At 36.8% G+C, this 24,354-nt stretch overlaps 1 protein-coding gene across 2 annotated transcripts in view; it reads right to left on the bottom strand.

Moving 5' to 3' along the window:
- The window catches only part of LOC149542949 (Zinc finger C-x8-C-x5-C-x3-H type family protein), a 217,368-nt gene extending 199,005 nt beyond the window's left edge, over positions 1–18,363 (bottom strand). For both annotated transcript variants that reach the window (XM_089797884.1, XM_089797885.1), the window contains exons 1-3: positions 18,106–18,363; positions 929–1,066; positions 559–592 (exon numbers count right to left, since the gene is read on the bottom strand). In XM_089797884.1, coding sequence (XP_089654010.1) covers positions 559–592; positions 929–1,066; positions 18,106–18,226 — 293 coding nt within the window. In that variant the 5' untranslated portion in view covers positions 18,227–18,363. The remainder of the gene's footprint in view (positions 1–558; positions 593–928; positions 1,067–18,105) is intronic.
- Positions 18,364–24,354: the final 5,991 nt, after the last annotated feature.

Below are 24,354 nucleotides of genomic sequence, written 5' to 3'. Positions count from 1 at the left end.
AGTAAGCACTCGGGATACTTTACTGCAGGCAAACCATTCGTGAAAAAATTTAAATTACCTGGAAATACATGCAAAAAGTTTGGGTTGAATGCAGTCTCCTTCACACTTACAGTCTATCTCCATTTTCCCTACGGAGATGTTTTGTGGGATACTATTGCCACCTGTCGATAGGTTGGCCATTTTGTCATTCAAGGTATCAAGGTGGGGGTAGTTGTCTGGTTAGGCCTGGCTCAGATCAGGGTTGGAAGTGAATGATATCATATCAACAGATGTACAAAATACTTCATTATTAATATACTTGGTACATCCCCTATACTGCCATTATGGCATTAACTAATCAAAAATTAATAACTGATATATAAACGGTTGTGATCAGAAAATAATGGAATGTTGAAATTCCTCCCACTTGCATTAGTTATTTTAATTTACTATGCAACTGAGCCTTACTGTCATTCACTTCACTGTTGAAGAATTACTTGCATCTATATAGAAAAAAATTAAGATATAACAACATAAACAGACTTCAATCAGAGCAAATTTTGTTAAATGCTCTGTTACCTGCCTCTATGTGGTGATGTTTGTCGACTATGCCCTGCAACAACATTGGCATCTTGCATTAATTGCCATTTTCTAGCAGTAAGATCTCAAAAAACGAAGATATTCACCACATCAACAACATATATTCCATACAAAGTTTACTGGTTTACAAAGCTTAAAAGCTTTTCAAGAAAATAGATAGAACAAAGCAAAGTGATGTCCATAAAATGAAGTGAGACTAACTTCAAACGATTTCTCAATCTCCATGTGGTATCCTATTCAAATTGTTTCCAGGTACTCGTGCCCACAACACCCCTTTTAAACTGTCCAATTCAAAAAGCACATGCTCCAGCAAATTAAATTATATTTAGCCAAATCTTACACAAAGTACCTCTTTCATGAGGTACATATCTCTGATCAGCGTATGCTTGCTGACCCCTAGTACCCTTTCTTGGAGAGGACCTTCTACCAGGAGAGGGCCTTCTATCTAGTTTGTCCCTTAGATCTCCACCCCGATATTGGTGTCTACCTGCCAGAATCAATTTGTCTGTAGTGAATATATGTCTTATGAAACTAGAATATGTGCAATCCACAAGCAACCAAAGAACTATGCATCAATAAAAGTCATGATCTGAGTCCTTATCATTGATAAGCATATGATCTTAACATTAAATTGAGATATAAAAAACTTGCAGTGGCTAGTAACTCGAATCTAAATCCAATTGAAAGTACATAAAAAATTGATGGGTTGTCAATAATTAAATTTAATGCCAAGCAATGCACCTAATTGAAAGTGACTTTGCTTACAATTATAATACAGCTGCTCCAATTTTAGCAGACAAGAAGCTAAAGATATGCAGCAAAGAAACTTAAATTTTGATAAGACTTTATATGAAACAAGAAAGTTTATTGGCTGAAAAGTTGCCTGCACTTTCCAGCATGGAGATTTACCAAGCTGAAAAAATAGCGAAAGGAATCAGCACGAAGTCTAAAGGTAGAGCCAAATATAGCATGTGGAGGAGCAAAATTAAAGCAAATGTATTTGACTTCCTTGGAAGATACTCTCAAGACAGAATAGATGGTCATCAAACTTAGCTTTGATAATATTTTTAAGGGGCGGTTATCTTCTTGCTTTGGGTTGCACACCAAAGCATGAAGGTTTACCCTCTAAAATTGCACCTTATTAGTTACCCCACTTTCAAACCTCAGAAATATAAAAATCAACAGATTTCATAGTAGTATTTAAAAGATAAAATTTAGATTAAATATATTGGAATTGAAATGGGATCCAGTTGTTGTCTAGTAGGCTTAAGTCATTATAAGGATCATTAGTAAAGTGGCATCCAAATATACAACCTCAAAGAACTCGCAAGTTGCATGCCCTGTGAGAAATACATTACTGCTATTTCAAATGCCCCTTAGAAATTGAGATAGCATATAGGTTTTGAAACCATATTATTATTAACAAACCACCAAAGCTGAGGAAACCACAATATAGAGTCATAGATTCTTACTGTCAATACAAATTCTGATACATTTATTGATATTCAGACAAAGTTGAGACAAAAAAGAATAAGTAATGTTTTATCCACCAGTCTTCAATGTTTAATACAGTTAAAAAAGATGACTCAATGCATTATCCTCACGAGGGATGATTAATATCTAATTTAGGTTGGAACAAATGAGCTACAACCAAACCATAATAAAGTGCCTACTAGAAAGCCTGTTCAACGGGATGGTCAATAGCATAACCATCAGCCACCTCAACATGCAAATGGAAGCTCATAATTTGGAGTCCTATTGAGTCCATGAAAAATTGCAGTATAAAAGCCAAGCTAGGGACCCCGAGGACAACAGTATGGCTCAATGGGGGATGTTTTATCCACCACTTGTTCAATGTCTAATACAGTTAGAAACAATGACTCAATGCATTATCCTCGGAAGAGATGATTAGCATCTAAATTAGATTGGAAAAAATGGGCTACACCCAAACCATAATAAAGTGCCTACCACAATGCCTGGTCACTAGGGAGGATCAATGACATAACCATCCACCACCTCAACATGCAAAAGGAAAGTTATAATTTAGAGTACTATAGAGTCCATGAAAAATAGCAATATTAAAGCCAAGATAAGAGCCCCGAGGACCATGGTGTGGCTCAATCAGGGATGCTGGAGAAAATAAAGCAAACTTAAACCATGATAAGAAACATACCAAAAATTCTAGTCACCAAATGAGTCAAAAGTTCTATGCTAGAGCACCCCAACAGGTGTGACAAGATCTGGGTTCAAGTCCTATGTGAATAGATCCATAAATCAAAAGGCCAAGTCTAGTTGATCTGACCCACATCACTTCATTCTAAATCAATTACTAAGTAGCAACTAACATGGTGTCTAAGGGATATAGGCCAATAAGATCGATGGTAGATCATCCTAGGGCATGGGTTAGAAAAGAAAGATGGCCCGATCCTAGGCCAACAAAAAAGCCACCCTTGAAATGATATAAGGTCTCCTAGCCAAAAGATGTTTGATGTGTATAGACCAAGATTCAATCAAGATACAGCCCCAAGAGGCTCCAGAAAAAAGGTTCCAAGGCACACAAGTTGAGTAGAACAAGGGTGGATTATCTCAATGCATGAAATAAGAGACACTTGTTCATAGGGCAGAAAAAGAGCTGTGCAAAAAAATGCAAACAATTTCTAAAGGAAATTGTGAGCGAATGAATGCAACTAGCAGTATTGAACTAAATGACCAACCAACTTAATGGATTTAAAGAAGTCCCCCAAAATAGAAAAAGGTGATCCTAAGGTGGCACATGTAAGATGGTTTCACACAACAAACAAGCTGCCCTTGACGGGTTGCAAAGTTAAAATGGTCAAAAGAACCAAGTGAGCTTACAAGAAGCATGGTGTGCTCAAGGTGTCCAATAAACTTAAGGGGAATAATTAAGAAGCACCAAATAAAAAAACAAATCCAACTGGGTACAGACCAAAAATGTCAAGGGGCCTAAGCTGTCTCAAAAACAAACAAGGTGTTACTTCGGGAACACAAGCCAAAAAGGACTCAAGTGGTTCCACAAACAAACAAGGTGATCCTCAAAGGAGCATGGACTACAATGGCAAGAGGATTTGAGGGTCCTAGAAAGGTGTTCCAAAGGAGCCATGGACGACAACGACTAGGAGACTCAAGGAGTCCCACAAAACATTAGGTGTTTGAAGGAAACAAGTCAAGAAGACCAAGGATGAGCAACATGGTACATATAGTATGAAAAAGAAACAACCAAAGGCCACCCAAGAACTGAAATGCAAACAATGTCAAGTTCTAAGGAGAACACAAGGTTTCCTTTGAAAGGTATCCAAACACCTAAGAGTCTCTCCAATTACACATGTTTGGTCTAACTTGATGATCTGCATTCCCTAGCTTGCATGAAGATAGGGATGCTTCCACAGATAAAATCATGCCAACGAGGTTGTGAGATGTAAGGATCATCTTAAGATATATATAATGTGTAAGGAGTAGCGGATTGGATAGTCCTTTTTATCTCATAGACCTTGCATGGTGAACATAATGAATGCTAACATGAATGTCATCCAATCCTATTGCAATCCACCCTCCTCCATAGCCTGCCTCTCCAAATCGTGCATCTCATCCTTTGTGAACAATGGAGGTTGCTCCTGTGATGTTCAATCACAGTAAAGATCTATGTCATCCAATCAGGTGGACTAGCTAGTGCTAACTCTACCTTTCTTATGTATAGCTTAATGTTATATTGTACAAAGACAAGGTCATTGAGGCGTTTATGTACTAGCTTGTTCCTCTTATTTGTGTGAATGACCTCGAATAATCTTCAATCATGCTCACAACTAGATGAGCTACAAGGCTGACATAAGGTGCGAAGGTGAAGTTTTTGCAAATACGGACCTTTCCACCCCAATTTCACCACCAAGCATCTGCAAGACAAATATTAAAGAGTTGGAAAGCAAGGTGAAAACATATTTTAGTAACTTAGTTTTTATCTACTTATCATGCATGTGAAAGACTCTAAAAATTCAAATATTAAAGTTGGGCTTTGACTTTTTTTCCTCTCCTTGCCACTTCTGAGGAGAAAAACTTGCCCATTGCATCTTGGTACACTTCCATCTCAGCCACAACGAGGCCTCTCACCTCAACCTCAAGTACTATCCTCTACATACAATCAGTAAAGCCTCCATGACCTCTCCATTAGGATCCTTGTAGGATGAAGAGAAGTGAAAACAATTGTTGAGGAAGTACCCCGCCAAATGAATGGTTTGATAGAAAAAGATTACCATTAATCGTTAGAGACTAGAATTAAAAATTAATAATAAAAGACTTGATTCTTGAATACAAAAAAATTAATATTCAACTTTTGAAGTTTAGAAGTTACCTTCAAAACATTTGTAGAAGCTTCTATAAAGTGGTTGTCAAAGATAATGTATGCAACTCTCTCTCCATCAACCTTCTTTGAATAAGTTAAGTCTAGCCATGGTTGACTCACAAATATTTGCTTCAAAGAGGTCAAAAAAGTAATAACACTTTGTGATGTTAAGAAAATCGTTGCAAACTTTGTGACTACACGTTTGACCAACTCCTTTCCATGGATGTCTTCTCTCATGAAGCGGAGAACCCAAGGGTGATTATAGATATATTTTGTTATCTTTCTTGCATCCTCTACAATCAGTCTCACCCGATCCAATTTTCCTATGTCTTCCAAAAGAAGATCAAGAACATGCATTGCACAAGGAGACCAAAAAAGTGTATACTTATCTTAGAGGATCCTACCCGCTACAAAATATGTTGTTGCATTGTCAATTATAATGATGGTATGGTTTATTCCAGCCTTCCATCCATCTGAACATATGGTGCAGCCAAATTGTTTTCACTGTGATCTTTGGTCTTCTACCACATCTTTGGCCCTAGAACAACATCTTGAGTGATCTACAAGGTCGAAGTAAAACTAATATTAAGTACACAATTTTGATTAAAAAACTTGCATTCAACAAATAAGTATATTGTGAAACTATAAAGCATTTAAAAATTAAAACAAGTAAACCAACATCCCACTCAAGTTTGCAAGAATATGTATCTTGTAGCCCTTTCCCACCACAGTAATTCCTATCATAAAATTCAGCCAATAAGGACTTGCTACAACATTAAAGAGGATGTTGCTAAAAAACCAGAAATCGGCACATCGAATGTCAACTTGCCCATGCACATCACTGTTCCACCCAATACCCTCCAGTAATAGTTGTGCTCCAAGTGTGTTTCTGTGCACACAAAAACTATCTATAGAAGATGTGTGTGGTTGTGGTCTACTAGAACTAGTGGAAGTGGAAGCCAAGGTGATGGTAGATTTGCAGGTTTGCGGGCTACGAAGAGAGCCCACTATGCCCTCAAGTGCATCTTCGTTGTCTTCAAGGGTGGTTGGTATACCTGATCACAACACACATTATTTTATTATGATCATTGTTTTAACAATATCTAAACTAATGATGGTGATTTAAAATTTAAAAATAATAAATGATTCTTAAAAAGGAGACAATGTGAGATACCTTGTGATTCAAAAATGGCTGCCCTCATGACCAATTTTGCCCTTTCCGTTTGCAACTTATTCTCTTCTTAGGCAACAAGCAAGGCATTCATCTCTCCCTTTATTTCATTTATGGTCTTCTCACAAATCCTTGTGTCATGTTTTTTGATCCCTTCAAGGTGGTATTCAAACGAGATGTGCCTCCACTAATTAGTTATTCACCTTTATGCATATCAAAGTATTAAATTTGGGTCCTTCAAAAGGATATGCCAATGCCTTGTCTTTAGCCTCTTTAGGATGCGTGCCTACATATCCAAATGGACATGCGTCTATTGGGACACTAGCAAAACCTACAGCTGACCCAATTTTAGAGGTATCCCTATTTGCAATTTAATGAAGAATCAACATACAAATACATTGAAGCCACAAATTTAGATATTTAAAAACAAACTAAATTAGTTTAAAACATTAAATAAGTTTAAACATAGGTAGAACTTGTAAGAAGAAAAGAAAAATAGTGTTAGGCTATATATTTTTTAAGAAAATATGAAATTATTGAGAAAAAATGAAAGATTTGTAAACATTGCTAGAAGAGTGGTGCTAGATCTTGTTTATTACACTCTAACAAGTTAGGGCACATTATTGGAAATGGTATTATAGAGTTTTTATAAACTCAAATTCAACTAAGACAAGACAAAATGATTTTAGCAAAAAAAAGAAAAATAATTTTAATCGCTTACTTGTGAATCCAAATTTGCTTGATAAATCTCTTCAAATTTGCTTCAAGTCCATAAGAAAACACTCTAGAAAACTGCAAATGACCTTTCTCCTCCAAAACCTGTCTCTCCTATCCAAAACTCTTCTTGCAAACAAAAAAGGAAAAGTGCTTTTGCCCTTTGCTGGGCCATCACAGTCAAATATCAAGCTGCACGCAATAAGTTTTTAAATTATTACAATAACTATGTAATTTATCGCTAAGAAGTGCCATATTTCTTTACAATAATCTCGTTAACTTATCTACGATAAGTTCTTGCAATATCTTTATAGGATTTATCGCCCAGCAAAAATTATCAGAAAAAGTTGGTTTATCACAGATATATCTGAGATAATTTGATCCATGACCTAAAGTTAACAATGGAGTGATAGCTTGCCTAGGTAGAGTAGGGCAAGCCTATCATACTTGACCTAGCCAAGCCCTACAAGTTGGTCAAATTACTCTGACAAATCAAGGTTCACAAGGAGATCATTGATTGGATTGTAAGAGGACTGGATAACTTTAAGGAATCTGATCTCATCGTGAAAGCGGGTTTTGATCAAAATAGATGTCAAGAATGTCACAAAGCAAAGGTCTTGATAGTTAGGAATTGTAACTCCTTAAATGAGTGTTATCAAGGCCTAGCATGTGGGGAACATGGCACAACATGCCCATACAAATTTAGAGGTTAGACAAACTTAAAGCTAGAAATCCAGAACTCAAATTATCAATAGCATTTGTTTTTTATCCAATTATGAATCAAGGAGTGTGATTTGAAACATTGGTGCAAAAATCGAGAGCATCTTTTTTCCAAAAACTCTCACTAAATCTAATGGAACATGAAAATATTTACTAACTCTTAAGGGATTGATGATCTAACCTAAGGTGAGACGGAGTTTTCGGTCTGCTACCAGGCACCGAGCTAGGGCAGTTGTGCCCTAGCTTGTTTGTCGACTTCTTTGCGTGTGTGAAGGTGGGGGGCATTTGTTTTTTTTTTGTGGGGAGTGTTCTTTGTTGCGGCCGCTTTCTACTGCCCTGGCCTGGTCGCGTTTGGCCTCTTTTTGTGGGTGAGGTCCTTTTCAGATTGCTAGTGACTGGGGCTGGTTTTTCCTTGCAGTGGTCTATCCTGGGCCTTTGGACGGATATGTCTCAAGGCGAGCCATCTAGGGCTGCGTCCGCCATGAATTTTCGTGTTGCGGTGGGCTTGAAATCGCCGAGACAAGATGTGAGGGTTTTTGACAACGCCCTCTTTTCTCCGATTATAGGGTCTATAGAATCGAACTCGTCTGGTGGATCTCGGATCTCAAAAATTAATGGCTGCCTTGAGTGCTGCAAAGAGAGACCTAAACTGGTAATCCTATTTGAGATGATTGCTAAGGATATTGAATATTATTCAAAGCACTCTCTATATTGTAAATTTTTGGGACTGAGAGTGTCTCTTCAATTTCTAGAAACTTGGGCTCAAAGAATTTGGGAACCAACGAGCGAAATGGAGGTCATGTTGCTTGCAAATAATGTTTTCATGGTCACATTTATCTACCTAGCTGATCACAATAGGGTTTTTGAGGGGGGGCCCTATTTTCACAACTAGGGTGGGTTATCCGTCAAGCCATGGCATGCAGGCTTTAATCCCTCTGAAGAGCTTCCAAATCGAATTCCGGTGTGGGTTCGATTACCCAGATGTCCAATTGAATGCCGTCATGAGTATGTTCGGCACATGCTTGCTTTGATGCTTGGAAAGCCAATGAAATCTTCGACACAAACCCTAGGTAAGAAAGTAATGACTTTTGCTCGGATTTGTGTTGAACTTGATTTGAGCAGACCTTTGCCAAATGCTGTGGATATGTGTGCGGGCCCACATTCTTGGGTGCAGTAACTAGATTACGAGACCCTTCATTTCCGGTGTCGCCTCTGTCATGAATATGGTCACCTATTGCATAGATGCTCGAAGGCTAACACTGTGGAGTCGCAGCCTTCACCTCCTCCTCGTAACACTCCTAGAGCTGATAAAGGGAAGAATCCTATTTCTGGTGAGGGGAAGGATGCTAAGGGTTTTGTTCAGGTTAAGGCTCGAAACCGAAATAGAGGTCACAAGAGGACCTTTATGGAGAGACAGGATGAGGATACTTTTAACAGGTTTGAGGTCCTGGCTGACTTGGGTCAGCAAGAAGTTAATCCAGGATTAATCAGTGTGGATCAGAGTGTGGTGGGTTCTAGTCTGGAGGATAACACTTCCATCCCTCCTCCTACTCCACAGGAGGATTCTACCATGCCTATGGTCATGGATGTGCAGACTGGGGTTCAGATGATATTGGGTCCAAATGTTGAATTGGGACAAAGAGTTGGGGGCACTTCTTTTCCTACACAGATTGTTGTTTCGGATATGGATAAGTGTGGCAAGTCTTCTCCTCAACTGGGCATTCTGCAAAAGTATGGCAAGAAGGGGGTTTCGAAGAAAAGCGTTAAAATTGGCAAAAAGAAAGATTTAGAAAAGATTAAGATGATAAGGAAGACTTTGGTGGAATCAAGGTCTGTTAAGACCTTGGATTCTCATTTTTCAACTCCTTTCAAATGATCATTATATCATAGAATGTAAGGGGCTTGAACAGCGGCCCTAGACAAAAAGTTGTTCGGGAGTTGGTTAGAAGACATTCTCCTGATGTTCTTTTTCTTCAGGAGACCAAGGTTTCTGTTGAATGCATGATGGGTTTAGCACCTAAATTGTGGAAGAATGGTCAATGTCAGTGTATTGGGGCTCAAGGATCTTCGGGGGGTGTGGCTTGTCTCTGGAACCCTCGGAAGATTCAGCCTTTGTGGTGGTTATCCTTTAAGTCCTCTTTATCCATGGTTTCTTTGTGCCTTGAGTTGGGGGAGTCTATTCTTTTCTCCAATGTCTATGCACCCCTTGAGATCCAAGGTAAACTTCTTGTATGGAATAATATTCGTTTTGTTCATAGCCTATTTCCTTATTTGCCATGGATCATTGATGGGGACTTTAATGCTATTATTGATTTATCTGAAAAACGGGTTGGTAATGCAAGACTTGAGCCCTCTTCATTGCTAATCCGGGGTAATATATCAGCTCTCAATCTTGTGGATATCAAACCTAGCAATGGTCACTTCACTTGGAACAACAGAACGGTGGGAGTTAGTTGCATTGATGAACGATTAGATCGTTTCATGGTTTCTTGCTTTTGGGTTGGGGGATTGTGGTCCTCTTGTTCTGAGATATTAGACTGGAGGGGTTCGGATCACTGGCCTATAAAGCTAGTTATTTCTTCTGCCCAGTTGCCTCAGAAGTCGTCCTTCAAATTCCAACTCATGTGGTTGCGGGACACTAACCTTTATGGATGTGTTGCTGAATGGTGGAGGGATGGTAGGCCTACTTATGGTACAGCAATGTATAATTTTGCTAAGCTCCTTCAATATGTTAAGTATCAGCTTAAACAGTGGAATTGACAGTGCTTTGGAAACATTTACTGCACAAGCTGAGTTGAATGATATTACCAAGTTGATTAGGGAGGATGGGGTGTCTGAGAATTTGTTGTGTGAAGAGGCTAGGGCATTAAAAACTCTGGAGGAGTGGGAGTTGAGAGAGGAAATCTATTGGAAACAAAAAGCTCGGATTGAGTGGCTTCAAGAGGGAGATAAGAATACTGCCTTCTTCTTCAATTCGGTGAAGGCCAGATAGAATGTTAATTCTATATTGACTTTGGCGACTGACAAGAGAGAGGTTCTTTCTTCTACTCAAGATATCTCAAATGAAGTTGCACAGTATTTTTCCTCTTTATTTAGGAAGGACTCACAGGGGGACTCGGATGAAGAGGCTCAAGTCCTCTCTTGTATTCCTTCTTTGGTTTCTTGGGAGATAAAGGAGCATCTTATGAGTGTCATTTCTTTGGAAGAGTTGGAGAAGACTGTTTTCCAGATGAAGAAAGGGAAAGCTCCTAGTCTAGATGGCTTCCTGATTGAGTTCTTCCAGGAATTTTGGGAGATCATCAAGTTGGATTTATTGGTAGTTGCTCAAGAATCTCAAAATAATAAGAAAATGCTTCGGGCCCTGAACTCTACCTTCCTTGCTCTCATCCCCAAGGGTGAGGGGGCTGATCGGTTAAGTCAATTTCGCCCTATCTCTCTTTGCAATGTTATCTATAAAATTATCTCCAAGTTGATTGCTGATAGGTTTAAAAAATGGCTTACGCTGCTGATTTCTAAGGAACAAAGTGGTTTTGTGGCAGGCCGCCAAATTTTGGATGGGGTGGTTATTGCTACTGAGACTATTCATTTTATGGCCAACTCCAAAGATAAGGCTATGTTCATCAAGCTGGACATGGCTAAGGCTTATGACAGAGTTCGATGGTCCTTCTCCAAAAGGTTCTAGGGGCCCTTGGTTTTGAGGAGGAATGGGTTCGCTGGGTTATGAGTTGTGTGACTTTGGTTTCTTTCTCAATTTTGATTAATGGGGAGCACTCTGATCTCTTTGGTGCTTCTCAAGGTTTATGGCAAGGTGACCCCCTCTCTCCTTACTTGTTTCTTCTTTTGGTGGAAGGTTTGGATCGACTGATAAAAAGGAGTGTAGAAGGGGGCTCCATTCAGGGATGGCAATGGGGGGCGACCTACCTGTGCAATCTCACCTACAGTTTGTGGATGACATGAATTTGATGGGCATGGCTACCATTAGGAGGCTTCAAATATGCACAAGGTGTTGGATGTTTATCAGGACAATTAATTAACGAGGGCAAGTCTTCCATTTTTTTCTTCAACACTCCGCTCTCCATACAGAGGAGAATTGCTCATATTCTTAGATTCCAGATTGGGCGTCTCCCACTAACCTACCTTGGGATTCCTACAATTCATAGGTAGTCTAGGGATTCTTGGCAGGCTATTCTGGAAAAGTTTCAGGTCAAAGTCACACTCACTGGACCCATCGTTGGTTGTCTTTTGCGGGTCGGGTGCAGCTGCTCCAATCTATGGTTCAGGCTCTCCCTCTTTATAGGTGTATGATTCAAGTTGTGCCGATGGGCTTTATTAGGGATCTCGACTCCTTAGCAAGACAATTTTTATGGGCTAGTAGTTTATTATCTTCCAAGTGGAGCCTTGTTAGATGGGATGTTGTATGTAGCCCAAAACAGTTTGGTGGTCTTGGATTAAGGCAGTCATTGTTATCTGGTACAGCTCTGGCAGCTAAATTGTATTGGTGATGGTTTGTGGAACAGGACCGAGTGTGGGCTAGAATTTTGACTCAAAAGTACTTTCCAAGGATCCCTTAGAGTGATATCCCTCAGCATAGCTTGACAGGGAAGGGCTCAGTGATTTGGAATACTCTCAAGAAAGGGATTGTGCTCATTAAGAGTAGCTTATTCTGGATTTGCAAGAGTGGGTCGAAGGCGCATTTTTGGCATGATGCTTGGGATGGTTACCCTCTCATTGTTTCTCAGTATCCTCATTTCCTTATATTGTGCCAGAGATTCTGTGAAGTAGGATGGTCAAGGGTGTGCGACTTTAAGTCTTTTTCCCTTCAAGGATAGTTGGTAGAGGCGAGATGGAAGAACCCAAAGGAATGACCTATAGTTGGCTTGGAGGAGTGCACTGAGCTTCGTTACATTCTTGTCAAAGCTATAGCGCCCTTATGGATGATAATGTGTTGGCTTAGTCTCCTAACCCCAAGAGTGCTTACACTGTTTCTTCAGGGTATCGGAAGTTGCTTTCCAAGCAAATTGCAAGGGGAGGGAGGCTCATTGGTGGAAGAAAGTTTGGAATAAGTTTTCTTGGCCAAAGTGTAATTGTTTTATTTGGACTTTGGCTTGGAATAGGTGTTTGACTTGGGCTAATATCCAGAGAGGGGTTTTTCTGGCCCTTCGAGGTGTGTTCTCTACAGATGTGGGGAGGACTCTCTGCATTTGTTCTTCCGTTGTTCTTTCACCCTACAACTCTGGCATTTCTGGTGCTCCGCATTTGTTCTTCCGTTGTTCTTTCACCCTACAACTCTGGCATTTCTGGTTGGGTGTTTGGAAAAGCCCTTGGATTCATGCTTCCTCCCTAGTTGAGTTTTGGACTAGACTAGGGAGACCCCCCTCCTCGGCCCCCTTCTTGCAAGATGTTTGGCATGTCGGACCCATTCCTGCTCTAGCAAGTTTGGTTGGAAAGGAATCGAATAATTTTTCGGAGTGAAAAATTGGGGATTCAACAGGTTTGGCTTAGAATTATGGGAATGATCCAGGATACTACGAAGCTAAAAGTGAGATTGTGTTGCTGCTTGAGAAAGGAGATGCTGAGATGGTTGATCGGTTTGGAATTCAGGGGCTATCTCCAACTTCTGTTTGCGTCAAGAGAGGCAGCCATGTAAGGCAAAAAGTTCAAAGGGTGGGGAGATGGCTGCCCCCTCCTGCTGGTTTTTTGAAAATTAATACAGATGGCTCATCCAAGGGTAATCCAAGACCTGTTGGGATTGGAGGATTGGTAGGGATTCTTTTGGATCTGTGGTTTTTATTTTTTCTGCTAATGAAGTGATGCAAACTATTAATAGGATGGAAGGCTTGGCTATCCTATATGCATTGAAGCGGGCTTATGCTTTAGGGTGGCGTAAGGTGATTTGTGAGTCTGATTCTCAAGTTTTGGTCAATCTAATCCATGAGAAGATTTATGATGTTAACTGGCAGTTGGCTACGATGGTGCAACAAATATTACAGGTTAGCTCTTTGATGGAGTCGGTGTCTTATGTCCATATTCCAAGGGAATGGAATAGGACAACTGATTGTCTGGCCAAATGGGCATCAAAGAATATAGATGGCGGGAAGATTGATGGGTGGGAGCAGATGCCCTGCGAGTTATGTCAGGATTTGGAGATGGTTCTTGCGGAGGATGTGAGTAGTATTGGGAAAGGATGATTCAGTTCTTGTCTTTTCTTGTAGTTTTTGGTGGTTCCTGCAGCTTTGGCCCTTTGTTGTTTTGTAATGCTTTGTTTTGATATTCAATAAAGTTTTTACCCCTTTTTTCAAAAAAAAAAAGAAATGATCTAACCTAAGCATGCAATAATAAAGCATTTAGAGCTTGAGTGAACTTGGAAGGATTTACCACACAACAAATTGAAGGGGCTTCCCTTTGAGGTGTTAATAAACTTTAGGGATTCAAGTAACAAAGAGAGAATAAACTTGTTTGAACATAACAAGTCAAGGAATTTCTACATATATACTCCTAGTGATGGCAAGTGATCAAGCGATGTACACTCACCCAAGTGATAAGGCCATAATTATAAGACTTGGACTCGGCAAGCTAATTTGTTTACTCCCACTTGGACTCAGCACCAAACTCGACAAATTGAAAACCCAATTAAATTCAAAGATTTTTAAGAATTTAAAACTTGTTTCATGGAGCCTTTAACAAAGAAACCTTTAAGACCTAATAGCATGACCAAATAGAAGCTAATTTGATCACATATACAAGTATACATTGATCACATCAATATAAATGCAAATTGTAGCTGAAGGAAATATCACACATAGATATATAAATATTGTCAAATGTGTACGAAACTCATGGAAAACAAAATCCATGGTATCAAATCAATATTATAAGATTGTTACTCAAAGAAGGTTGTGTTACTCATCCCAACACCAATACAAGTCATTCCCTAGCGTCTAAGATGGGTCCTTGACGATGGTGCGACCATGACATTTGCTTGTGTCTAAATCATTGGCATATATAATCAAGAGTGGAATTTATTACTAATTTTTTAAGCCTTCAATTGCATGGTTTATTGACAAACTCAATAACAAAGAGGAGTGATTAAATAAAAAGATAAATGCTTATGTTCTATTTTGATTTTAGCTAGGATACTAACAGATGGGATTCTTCTATGAGTTGTCTATGCAAGACATGACTAATGCATTTTGCATTATAAAAATGGCATTTCTTGCCAACTATGACTTAACTTGTACTCAGAAAAACAAAGACCATAGCATGCCAACTTTGCATTGTAAAAACGTTGTCCAATATATGAAACTAGATAATGCTTGATTGTGGCTTTGGAAATACATATGCAAAGATTTGCAACTTGGAATGTGTATTTTTTAGATTTTTATGATCATCATCCATAATTAGCCTATAACTTGCTTATTCTAGAGAACATCAAAACAACGTTGAGGGTAGCATCACTCATGAGGGTTTAGGAGCAATACCCCCACCAAGATCGAGGGGCAACATTGCTCAAGTAGGTTGGCAATGCCCCTTTCAAGAATTTAGGAGCAGTACCCCTAACAATATTGGGGCAAGGCCCCTCACGAGGTTTGCAGCCCAAGAGGAGACCTTCAAAATGACACAAACCTTCATGGAAAACACCATTTTCATTTTTTGTTTAGATTCTAGATGGCCATGTCATGAACGAAAAAACAATTAAATTTTTTAACTTTTTTTTTTTTTACATAAACTAAAGTGGTTGAATCTTAAGACTTAAACACGCCAAGACTTGGTGGGTCTAAGCGAGTCTAGGAAAGACTTGACCAAGTTCGAGGCCCAATCTCCAAGGCTTGGCCAGCCTAGCTGACCTTGGACTTATTGAGTCTTGGCAAGTTTGGCCAAATTTCATTACTGTGCCTAATAACTCTTTGATTATGTTACCCAAGATAGTGAGGCTCCAAGCAATCATCCTCAAAGTATGGGAATCCAAAAAGAGGATCCCAAGAGGTATACTTATTAGTAGTATTTAACAATGCAAGAGAGGATAAAGATCCCTAGATAGATACCACAACAAGGCACATCACTAAACTTAGAAGAAAGAAAAAGAAACTCAACAAATACTTTTCATGATGAGCATTGTGCACTAAAGGATACACTCCATATTAGCTAATTAATAATGAAAAGTATCTCTGGGCACATGCAAGACAAAAACTTGCATTGAATATCCTTGTGGTTGGGACCAAGATAATGATCCCTAGAGGAAGAATCGTCGTGGCAATCATCCCTAATTGAGGGAATCAAGGGATGATCCTAAATGAAACTCATCATTGAGAATACCCCTAGGTGATGGAATAAAAAGATGATACCACGAGAGATACTCATCGGAACAATGTGAGCAACGTGAGCAAGGGACCAATGAGACAATACCTATATAGGTGTGCATCATGAAAGATATCCTTGGGTGAGGGCTAAAGGAATAATCCTTAAGAGGATGTGTATTGCAATGAGTACCATTGGGCTTCGAAGCATGGAAGAAATGCCACACATAATAAGGAGACAAATCTGTATGGAAACTATGACAATACCCCTCTAAGCTATTTATAGTAGTCAGTAAAGGGCCTTCTAAGGAATGCCAACTTGAAGATGATCATAAGTTGGATGGACTCCTATGTCAAGGATCTTGAACGTGAGATCCAAATTTCATGGGAGTCTTGAAGATCCCTTTGAAGTGGATGTGATCATACTCATCATCGTATATAGAAAACAACCATCGATTAGGTAAGCCGAGGGGTTGAACTTCGGAAGTGAGGGTCATGACCCCAATGTCAATACCTCTAATCCATTTAATGGTCTTTGTGGTGAAAGAACCATCATGTTCCTTAAAAAGAAAAGGAGGATTCTTGAATCAAAGGGAGATGAAGCTCATATGAAATGGTGATAGTTACATGTGAAAAAGGTAGTTGGCCAAAGAAAGGGAAGATGTTATAACTTATGATCAAAGGGGAGCACTAATAGTCTCTACTATATGGCGCCTTCAAAATTATGATTTGAGGACCCTCGAGAGATCCCATAATCTATTGTAAACGTGAATTCAACAAGGAAGACAGCATTTTATAAACCTACAAATTTGCTCCAATAGAGAATAAAGGGAACAAAAAAGGGTCATGTTGGGCATGCCAAACAAAACAATGTGTGCTAGTAATGGGAAAGGAGGGATGCTTAGCATAGTAGATGACAATCATCCAAGCATTAACAAAATGGTTCACCATAACCATTGCAACTAGGCTAGTGTGACAATTTGTGTTACTAGTGATCAAGATAACATGAATTCAACTTAATTTACAAAAACAATTGAAGTAAACCTATCACCAAGCACAATGAAAATCAGAGCAAAGCATTAAGGAAAAAACATCCAACATACAATATGCTAATTAACTTAGCTTATAATTGGTATACTAAAGCAATAAGCATGCAAGTAATAATAAAATAAAGAAATAAACTTTCTTCCTGCGTAGCGAAACACTCATAGTCGGCTCTACAGAAGACCTACCTTGGTCCAAGCAATCTTAGTTGTTGAGGTCATGTCAAGATAAAGGCTGTCAACTGAGAAGAAATCAAGCTACTTCTTGTATCCTCGAAATATCCAACTTGCAGAATGCCGCATGGGTTAGTAGGATGAACACTGGTGTAGGAATCTGAATGTAATCCAGTGGAACCCTAATGGAGTTATGAGATATAGATGAGAGCAAAAAGGAGTTGAATGTAGCTCTGAGTGCAAATTTCAATAACATTTAAACAAGGTAATGCCTTGTTACGGAAACTTCAGTAATATGGGTCCTCGTATAGGCTACACCAGGGGTAAACTAGCCATTACAAAACATTGCGCTCAATGATTACAGATAAAAAGTTGAGCGTTGCTAGTGGAGAAGTATCTTATACATGAGACTGACTGCCAGTTTGATTATCAAAAGCCATAGCAGGAGATCGGAGCTAGAAAAGAACATGCAGTTAGTTTAGGTCTCTTTGGCTCGTGGTCCCATGAGCCGTTCCATTAAAATCCTACATTCATTCATTCATTCATACAGCGTTATAGGAGAGAATTAACTTCGTGTCGGTTGCAGAAGCAGGATGATTCCACAACAAACTAATTGGGGTTTTAGCAAGACCGAAAAAATGAAGGAAAATTTGTATGGACATTAATTTCTCCTTTCACCTTAGGTTGAACTGGAAACATCTCATTTGCTTATCAATACACATGTGCCCCTCAAGAGAAAAGAAGATCTGGTAAAATTACTATTCAACTCCTATTTTTGTTAGTTGCAAGAGAGAAGGCCCGGTTCCTACGAGATATTTATATAGTTATATAGTTAGTTATAACAAAGCCGCAAACATGTGCATAATCATGCTTGTACTCCACGGTATCCATTCACATTCAACTGCTATTAATAGTGCAATGTAACTTAATATTGTGCAGGAAACGCTAGTACCGAAAATCTTGTACAGCCCTTGAAAACTGGAAGTGCGTGAGAGAGGCAGAAGCATATGTAGGAGGCTAAATAAGAAAAGGAAAAATAAGATGATCCAATATTACCATTGCCATTCCGTAGTTCGGCGTGTCCGTGTGCAAATGAACAAGTTTGTCGAGGACAGTGACCACTCCTCTCGTAGAGATTACACAATTTTGTTTTATATAAATCTCGATCAAACGACATTTCTTCAGTATTATTTATCCTCTTCTTCTTTAGCTAACGAGCAAACAGACCGACCATAACAATGCACGAACCCAAGAGCTGAAGAAATACACAGTCGTTCCGCATGCCTACATAATTTATGTCCAAATCGTAATATCAAATATTGACGTTGCTAAAAGAAGATAAATTAAAACATATATTTTTACCCCCTTCTGCTCGGATGTTCGGGTAGGAGTACAACTAATTATTACCATCACTTGCACCCGAAGGATGTGCAAGGGGACTAAAATATTAGTCTATATCAAATGGCTGTATATTTTTATTATTTTTTTAAATAGTAAATATGGTACAAGTAAAGATTTTATAGACATTCTATAGTATTTTTTTAAATATTTTAAGTAAAACAAAAATTAATGAAAAAATTGTTAACATCTTAAATAGTGTAAATCTGAAAATTGAAGGCACTCTATAAGATAAAAAACAAAAGGAAAATTATATACAACTTAAAATCTTCCATTATTTATGTGGTTACCAGAAAGGGAACAATTAAAAGAAAGAGAGTTTGAAGAAAAAGAAAAATTTTCAATAACCATTAACCCAAAATGAAATCTAGATAACATTTAAAAAGGCATTCATTGTAACTTCCTCCCAATATAAATAACATAGCTTAAATTCATTGTAATTGTTGTGTGATCTAATAGCTATTTTGGGTTTTGATTTGAAGTAAAACATTCAGGATTATCCTATTAAAATCAATTCAAATGTAAATTGTTTGATTAATATACGTGTAACAAATTTAAAAGTGTGGACTGCAACACAACAACCATTAGTCAATGAACACTCATCTTTTGCATTATCTTCTACTTTGAAACCTGCAGTCGAATAGACTTTAAAATGGTGTCAATAATATGTATTATTCAAGCACCTTTCAAACGAGGTGGGAAGCAAAATAAATCACTGTAAATTCACTGAAGAACACCAAGTACAAAAAATAAGGAATTAAAATAAAAGAAACTTAAAAGAATGCCCAAGGGTAATGAATTTTTTTAATTTTCTCTAATTGTGTTTTTTTTTTCCATTGACTTGAGGTCCTCTCATAACCCCCATAATTCCATATCCATCAATTCTCTTATCTTTTTTTAAGGAGTTATCTTTATAATTGCACATCAATTACACCCTCTTCATATTGATGGATCATGAAGTGTACTTTGAAACATCAATGTAAAAAGGTTTAATACAATTGTCTACCAAAATCTTTATGATTAAAGAAATTAGAGCTTTTCCTCTAAGTGATTACTAACAAGCCATATAATGAAGATCTAGTTGTGTTGAATCTATTAAAAAGTGTTTTTTAGTTGGGCCTCAATAACCTTGATATCCTTTGTTATCTCTTGGATCTCTTTCGTAACCAAATCTTAAGTAAATTTTTATCCTATCAATTTTCTTGCACAACTAAAATGGTAAAATCTTGAACAATTTTAGACACCTTTGTTTGAACATCTTCAACATCTTGAAAAAGAGTGTGAAAAATTAGAGCCAAAGCATCAATCTTTCTCTATTGTAATAAACTTTTTCAAGCATCCCACATTCTAGGAAAGCCTACCTCTTGACAATATTCTCAGTATTTGTATAATAGGCGTCACTTTATCATTTGAAAGTTGTTTTAGAAACACTTCAATTCCTCTACATAGATCAAATGGGATAGAAAGGGTACAAATGCTTATGTTTAAATATGCATAGTAGGTGGTTGTTTATCAACCTACTTTTGTTTTAAATTTGCTAATCATTGTCATTAGATCGATTGTGACCTTGTTAGATTGGGTCAAAACACATGAAATTAGAAATTTAAAAAAATTTTAAAAAATCAAATTGGATTATTACAAGGCAGAAAATGCCACCAAACAAATGGTGGAGTAAAGAGTGGGACATCATGATTGAACAAGACCCTATCTAATTTAAGGGATTGATAAGAGAATGACAATTAAATTGTTGATAAGAATGATACAAACAAAAGTGAGGCTGAGAAGAAACTTTGCATTTCCAATTTGTGAAATGAACGTTTGAATTAGATTACTTAGTTACCAATCTAGTCTAAGAACAAGATAATGTGTGATTCTTGAAAGAATACATTTCAAAAAAAAACCTTGGCAGCACATTGACTATTTTGATTTGCATAATAAAGCATCATGGTGCGCCCCCCATGATTAGGATATCGGTAGATGCCAAAATAATTTCTTTAAATGATAGATAATTGTGTTGTGTTATTGGTTTTAGAGGATGGTGAGTGGGAATCATGTCAAGGGAAGAACCAAGGCCTAGATGACCATCACAAGATTTTGGCCCAGAGGCCAAACAAATACATAAGGAACGATGTTCTACATACAATTTCATACATTATCTAAAATTATGTACATTGTCTAAATTTTAAATAAAAAATAATTTAGTATCTTTTTATAAAGATAGAGTTTGATATAATTACAAATTGGAAATAAGTTATGAGAATAATGGTCAGACTAAAATTTTACAAATATTATAAAATAAAACTATACAAAACATTTTCACACATTTCCTTCCTTTGTTACAATTCCCCCAAAATTTTATACTTCTGGAATTTATACAATTTATTGTTGCTTTGATTTATATAAAAGAAAAATTGGAGAATACATCACTTAAAACAAACAAAATGTAAAGTATGTAGACAAGTCAATTGACCATTAATTCCTTAAAATATTGAGTAGTTCCCATCCAATGTGGGGATGACTTGGTCTTTATCCCCAAAGATTGGATTTATAAAAGCCCAAAGCAATAGGAAACATTTGGATCTTCATTAAAAAAAAGGCAGGCATAATTTGTTTGTTGTTCTAGACTAAGTTTGCATTAAAGTTAAAGAAAATGGAAGCTATATATAGAAAGATGAACATGTGTGAAGAAAGGCAACTCAGGAATGTACATATAGATAAAGATTTATGTGTTGGAGATGAAAAAATGTCAAAAATTATTTCAATCATCATCTTCTACACTCTCTAGACCATTAATAGATTTTAGCTATCAATTTTAACTTATCATGACGGCACACCCACTTTTGGAGAAGTTTTCAAACTTGACATGGTCTTCACCCTGCACAATATGAATGACTATTAAATGTAGCTTATGTCTACCAATGTTAAGGATAATGAAAAAATATACATTTGGTTAATGGTCTACAAGTCTTAAAAAATACATATAATTTACAGTTAACTCCTTTAAACTTGAACTTGCACAATGATAATCAAGTGAAAAAAAAAATGGGAAAATCCAATAGTCTTATTGGATATTGAAAATTGTTTGCACATATATTATAGCACAATATAAATCCCAGATTTAGCTGACAAATAATTAAACTAATATCAAATTTAATAACACTCCAACAATAATTTATTTTTTGTTCTAAGAATAAGAAATACTAAACTAAAAGGGAATTATATATTAAATAAGAGCAAAGCTTGACTATACAAAGGCAAGCATAATTATTGTTGATAAAAGAAAATTGAGGACATCTTCTTGGGATTCATTGGCTTCTAAAAAAATGTATAGTTGGAGAATATTTTCAACAATAATTGAAAGAACATGGTCTTAGCTAATAAATGTTAAAAGAAAATAAATTTTAAGGAAGACAAATTTCAAAGAGAACAAAAAAATTAGCTTGATTTTAAACCTGAAAAAGAAACATATTAGTTTAAATTAGAATATTTTATGTATAAAATAGTATTTTTAATAGAATCTTGAAATACATAAACAATTGTGGTTTACCAATACCTATGTTAAAATTTGCATTAGAAAGAATACATCACAAGCATGTTATCCCATAACAACTGGAAGTGATCTTGTTAAACTTGTCATTATTCCTAGTAAGAGAGTTAATTTCCAAAGAGATCCTTATACACTTCATTAGTTTCTCAACAACAATTTTTTGCAAAGTACTTGCAACAGTCTAGTGGAATGGAAGAGTTTCTATACAGTCCTTGTTATTTTCATTCAACCACTTTTCATTTTTACCTCCAAAAGGAAACATAAAAATGTAAGTAAAGACAACTACAAAGGGAAAACTATTCCATCATTATATTTGTTCAAAAATAGAAAAGCATTCAACCATAAAACTAATACTTCAAGCCTCAAATTCCTACACTCATCAAGGTGAGATAATGCAAGAAATACATTTCTAGCATTAGAATGATTTAGAATAATTGAGAGGGGGGTGAATCAGTTATCCTCATGTCTAGATGTACTAATTAAACTTTTCATCACTTCAAATAGTCCAAATCTAAACATTGAATAGCTCAGTCTCTATAGATTATAATTAGTAACATAGACATGTAGTCCATTATCCTAATAGTAACAAACTTGCAAAATGTAAAACAATAATAGTAAAATATCTTAAATGACATCCACACAAGTATCACACTAGGATTTAACGTGGAAACCCAATTTAGAAAAAACCACCAGCAACATGTTATCAATTTTTCACTCTTCTAAAGTGAGCTCTATTAGGAGCCAATTCTATAAAAGGTTACAAAACACATTGTTAAATGTGACCTTGTTAAACAATTTAATTGCCCTATTAAGAGTGTCCTTGTTAGAGGACTTTAGAACATTATATTAGAATATCACCTTGATTAAAAGATTTACATATGACTATTAGGTCAACCTTGATTAAAGGATTTCAATGCTAATATAATGGTTAGAAAGTAACAAAAGGTTGATCTGACAAATACAACTCACTTTGCAAATACAAATCATAATTTGGTTCAACATCTGACTTGTTAACTAGCATCCATTAACATCTTCATTACTTATTCATTTGTCATACCTTCAAGCAATAACTCTTCACCTCAACACTTCATTGTTTAGCCTTCTACTCAAGTTTGTCAATCAACAAAACCAACAACTACTCCAACCTTGTTAAGGTCTTTACCAACTCAACTAACCTCCTCAAATTTAGCCCTTGTATCTCCTTAAATAGGTAATTATGATCTTTTGTTGATTAAACATCACCATAGATCTTAGAGTTTGGTTAGATTCATTAAATCCTTTCATCATTTTGTTTCCTCTTTTCTCCTCTAGAAACTTCTCCAAATTTCTATTTGAACTCTTGCATAGAAATGATCAAACACAATTTCCCTTGAATTAAATACTCTAGGTCATCCATCCTTATCTTCAACACACTTTACATATTCCAAGAAATAAATTTTGTCAACTAGAAGACTTGATTTCCTCATAACCTATCAAATGATGTCCCTTGGCCAACACTAGGTTATGATACTCAGTCATCATTGAATTACTCGATCACTACCAATTGTTCTATTCAACACATTTACTGATGCTTGGTTGACACTATATCTTCCTTGGCTTATACTGTCGTTTGGTCAACTCTAGCATCACTCAGCTTAAACTTTGAGTTCCTTAATTTTATTTTTTCTTGGTCAATTCTATGCATTTAGTCTTCTATTGATCACTTCTTCTAGGCTTCAATACAAATGTCTTCTTCACTTAGGTTATGATTAAAAAATCATATTATCTTATCAAAGTCTAACTATTCAAGTGCCCATTGTAGTTCCTCATAACTCAACCTTTCCTCTAGGTCCTTCTATTATGTCTTTCTTCTCAAAACCTCTTCATCAATCATCTTGACATGGCACTCTACTGAAATAGAAATTGTCTTACTAATAAGGTTTGACATGAATGACAATATAACAATTGTTCCAATTGTAGTTTCCAACAATCTCCCTCTTTGGTATTGATGGCAACACCTCTAATTACCATGCAATCCAAGACATGTAATTGCTTTGAGTATCCACCTCTGTGTTCAATATCAAACATTTTTTAATATCCTTAGTTTCATTCTGATTCTCATGTCTATGTCTAGTAATCTCCTTTTTTTAGTTTCATTATGTTTCTCATCCATGCAGCTCTGATATGCAATCACACAGGCTCCCTCTATCATATCAAATCATGAAATCAATTAGTTTCCTTTGTATTGCTAGAAACACCTTGCATATATTCTCCCTCTTTGCAACATTTTTTTAACTCTTCATGAATAACTACTTCTTCATATGGTAATTGCATATTGTCTCCCTCTTTGACAACAATGCCAAAGACACTTCATTTATCTC

The sequence above is a fragment of the Cupressus sempervirens genome, chromosome 8, assembly GCF_028749045.1.
Source record: "Cupressus sempervirens isolate cs-2001-9-10 chromosome 8, ASM2874904v1, whole genome shotgun sequence".
Lineage (NCBI taxonomy): Eukaryota > Viridiplantae > Streptophyta > Pinopsida > Cupressales > Cupressaceae > Cupressus > Cupressus sempervirens.
The sequence above is the reverse complement of the archived record's forward strand: the minus strand, read 5'-3'. Positions and strand labels throughout refer to the sequence as shown.